The sequence below is a fragment of the Sinocyclocheilus anshuiensis genome, unplaced genomic scaffold (assembly GCF_001515605.1).
Source record: "Sinocyclocheilus anshuiensis isolate Anshui unplaced genomic scaffold, SAMN03320099.WGS_v1.1 scaffold745, whole genome shotgun sequence".
Taxonomy (NCBI): domain Eukaryota; kingdom Metazoa; phylum Chordata; class Actinopteri; order Cypriniformes; family Cyprinidae; genus Sinocyclocheilus; species Sinocyclocheilus anshuiensis.
This window is the reverse complement of record NW_015540128.1, coordinates 963,580-966,434: the sequence shown is the minus strand read 5'-3', so window position 1 is coordinate 966,434 and position 2,855 is coordinate 963,580. Positions and strand designations below refer to the sequence as shown.

At 36.8% G+C, this 2,855-nt stretch overlaps 1 protein-coding gene across 3 annotated transcripts in view; it reads left to right on the top strand.

Moving 5' to 3' along the window:
* Positions 1-2,855, top strand: part of hook3 (hook microtubule-tethering protein 3) — a 43,831-nt gene that overhangs the window by 17,526 nt on the left and 23,450 nt on the right. For all 3 annotated transcript variants that reach the window (XM_016484494.1, XM_016484493.1, XM_016484492.1), the window contains one exon: positions 2,638-2,778. In XM_016484494.1, coding sequence (XP_016339980.1) covers positions 2,638-2,778 — 141 coding nt within the window. The remainder of the gene's footprint in view (positions 1-2,637; positions 2,779-2,855) is intronic.

Sequence of the window (2,855 nt, the reverse complement as noted above, 5' to 3'; positions counted from 1 at the left end):
GTGTGTGTGTGTGAGAGTGAGTGAGTGAGTGAGTGTGTGTGTGTGAATGAGAGTGAGAGCAAGAGCGTGAGTGTGTGTGTTTCGATTAGGGTTGGGAATTGAAAATCAATTCCAATTCCAGAATCGGATACTTAAGGTGTTGAGTCCGGAATTTTTACACGTCATAAAAAATTTGGGTCAGATTCGATTTTCTGCGTTTTCGCATCCGTAACAAGCATTTTGATAGGGAAGGATGACAAATACAAAAAAAAAAAAAGAATGCATACGAACATTTCGGACTCTGTGTGCAAGGACCTTTAAGATCAGCAGTTGGATACTTGTTGTAAAATTAAAAATTCAATTCCAGTGTGTACATCTTTTTTTTTTTTTTAGGTGGCAAAAAAGGCTGTTAAAAATGTATTTGTCTTTGAGTCATTCATTCAAGAGATTCATTCAAAAACACTGATTCGTCCAGTATTCGTTCCATTCATAAATTCCATGAGATTTTGTTTAGTTTTTTCTTCAGAACTGCGAGAGAACCACAACATCCATTTAAAGAAAAAAAAAAAGTCTCAATTTATCCAGAATCGCGCAGCTCTGTTTTGCACACAAACAGCTCTTACTCGAGTCCAGTTTTTATGTAGCCGGCTGATTTTTGTTCGTGTGATTCAGGAGCAATTAAATGTTTTGCAAAAAGAGACACAGAATAAATATCGATATCGATAAGAATCGGAATTGATAAAATTGTAGCGATACCTAACCCTAGTGTCGATGGGTCTGATAGCACAGTGCTGATCTGTGTGCAGTATCTGGTGTGGATGTGAAGATCACAGAGAGCAGACCGCAGATTGGATCCAGTAAAGTCTGTCTCTGGTTCAGTGAGGTTTGCTCTGTCTGCTTGAACTCTGCGAGATTATTGATCGCTCTCTCGGGTGTTTGTTTACGAGCTCTGAAGATCAAAAGCCTGTAAACTCTAATCAAACACACTGTTTCATTGTTAATAAAGCAGTGCATTATTGATTGAGTGGGTTATGGGTCTGATCTCAGCGGCTGGTAACCAGGCCTGTTGTGATTATTGAGTGATCGATCGTCTGATCGCAGGTATTTGACTGATAATTGTGCAGTTAAAATTCACTTGCATTTTGCCATACACGTTAGTTAAATTTAAGTGCATTAAAAATTAATCTCATTTCGGTGTTTCATGATCCTAGACAGACTCCATGGCCTTTAAGAGAATCGACCCTCGCTCACAATCGAGCATGTGAAGATTAGATGCATTTGGTTTGGTTAGGGGTTAGGTAGTCAAGGACTAATAGTCAAAAAACATCAGGTTTAACTGTTATTAGACAGTCACATCATGCCTGACATCTTTAGAGTTTCACACACAGAAACTGAGATAATGCAGTCAACATAAAAACAATATAACAATAAATATATATATATTATATTATATTATATATTTTAGGTTTGGTGGACTCTAGTGTCAATGTAAAGTGGACTAAAGTTAAAGTTGGACAAAAAGAGAAACATTTTATCTTTCAAAGTATTATTTTTTACTGCATTAAAGAAAACCACACATGAATATTTAATTATATGTTTCCAAGTAAACTATAAGAAAATATTGTGTTATGTAAGACATGAGCAGAAAGAGACAAGTAAATCGTTTAATTGCAATTATTTGTATGACAATTATTCTTCAACACAAGATTCATGATCATGCTGGTAAGTTACTGTCAAAAGAGTGAATATCATTGTGTTGAGATCAGAGATCAGATCAGCTCTCACTGAACGTGTCAGTCGCTCATTATATCACAGCAGCTTCACGTCTGATTGAACACAGGGTTTCATCTTGATCTGAGGAAAAGCTGATTAAGATTTCTACATTTAAAAATGCCATCTTCATGAACGAAATCCAAAATGTCATTTTCATTATTGTAATTTGAAAAAAAAAGATATATTAAATTAAAGTGTTTTACAATGTTTTTATGTTAGAAATGTACTTATTTAAGAATCATCTGGTTGTATTGCAGTAATGAGATTTTTTTTGTGACATTGAGACTTTTATTTTTGGTTCCAGTGTGTGATACTATATTGCCAAAAGTATTAGCACCCCCCTTATAATGAAAAGGTTTGACTACTTTAGTAATTTCCATGAGTTCAAATCTTAATGTTGAAGCATATAATGGTATTCTAGGGAATTATGTGCTTCTAATTTTATACCAATAGTTTGGACAAGACCATTTTCTGTTCTAACACAACAATGCCTCTGTGTATAAGGCAAGGTTCAAAAAGAAATGATTGATTGAGTCAGTGTGGAAGAACTTGACTGGTCTGCTGTGACTTTAAATGCAGACCTTGAGCCGAAAACTCATCACCAAACACTGATGACTTGCACATATGGGTGCATTTATTTTAGACACTTCCAAAACTGTTGCAGCAGAGATGGAAATACAAGTTTTAAATACATGAATTATGTTTCCATCTTCGTTACCACAGTTTTGGAAGTGCCTTTTTCTGTTCTAAAGAAGATGGTGTCCCAATACTTTTGGTAATATAGTGTATGTTCATTTAGCTTCAATGTTATGTTCTGAAATATTGATGTGAAAATATTTGAGATGATCACGTGTGTGATTGACGGCGAGTTTGTGTGTGTGTCAGATTGGAGGCGGCTAAAGACGATTACCGCATCCGCTGCGAGGAGCTGGAGAAGGAGCTGATGGAGGTCAGAGGTCAGAATGAGGAGCTGACCTCTCTGGCCGAGGAGGCGCAGTCGCTCAAAGACGAGATGGACGTGCTGAGGTGAGAGACAGACCTGAGCTCACAGAGAACCAGCGCTGAGCATGAGTTACGAACACGTGTGTGTGTGTGTGTGTGTG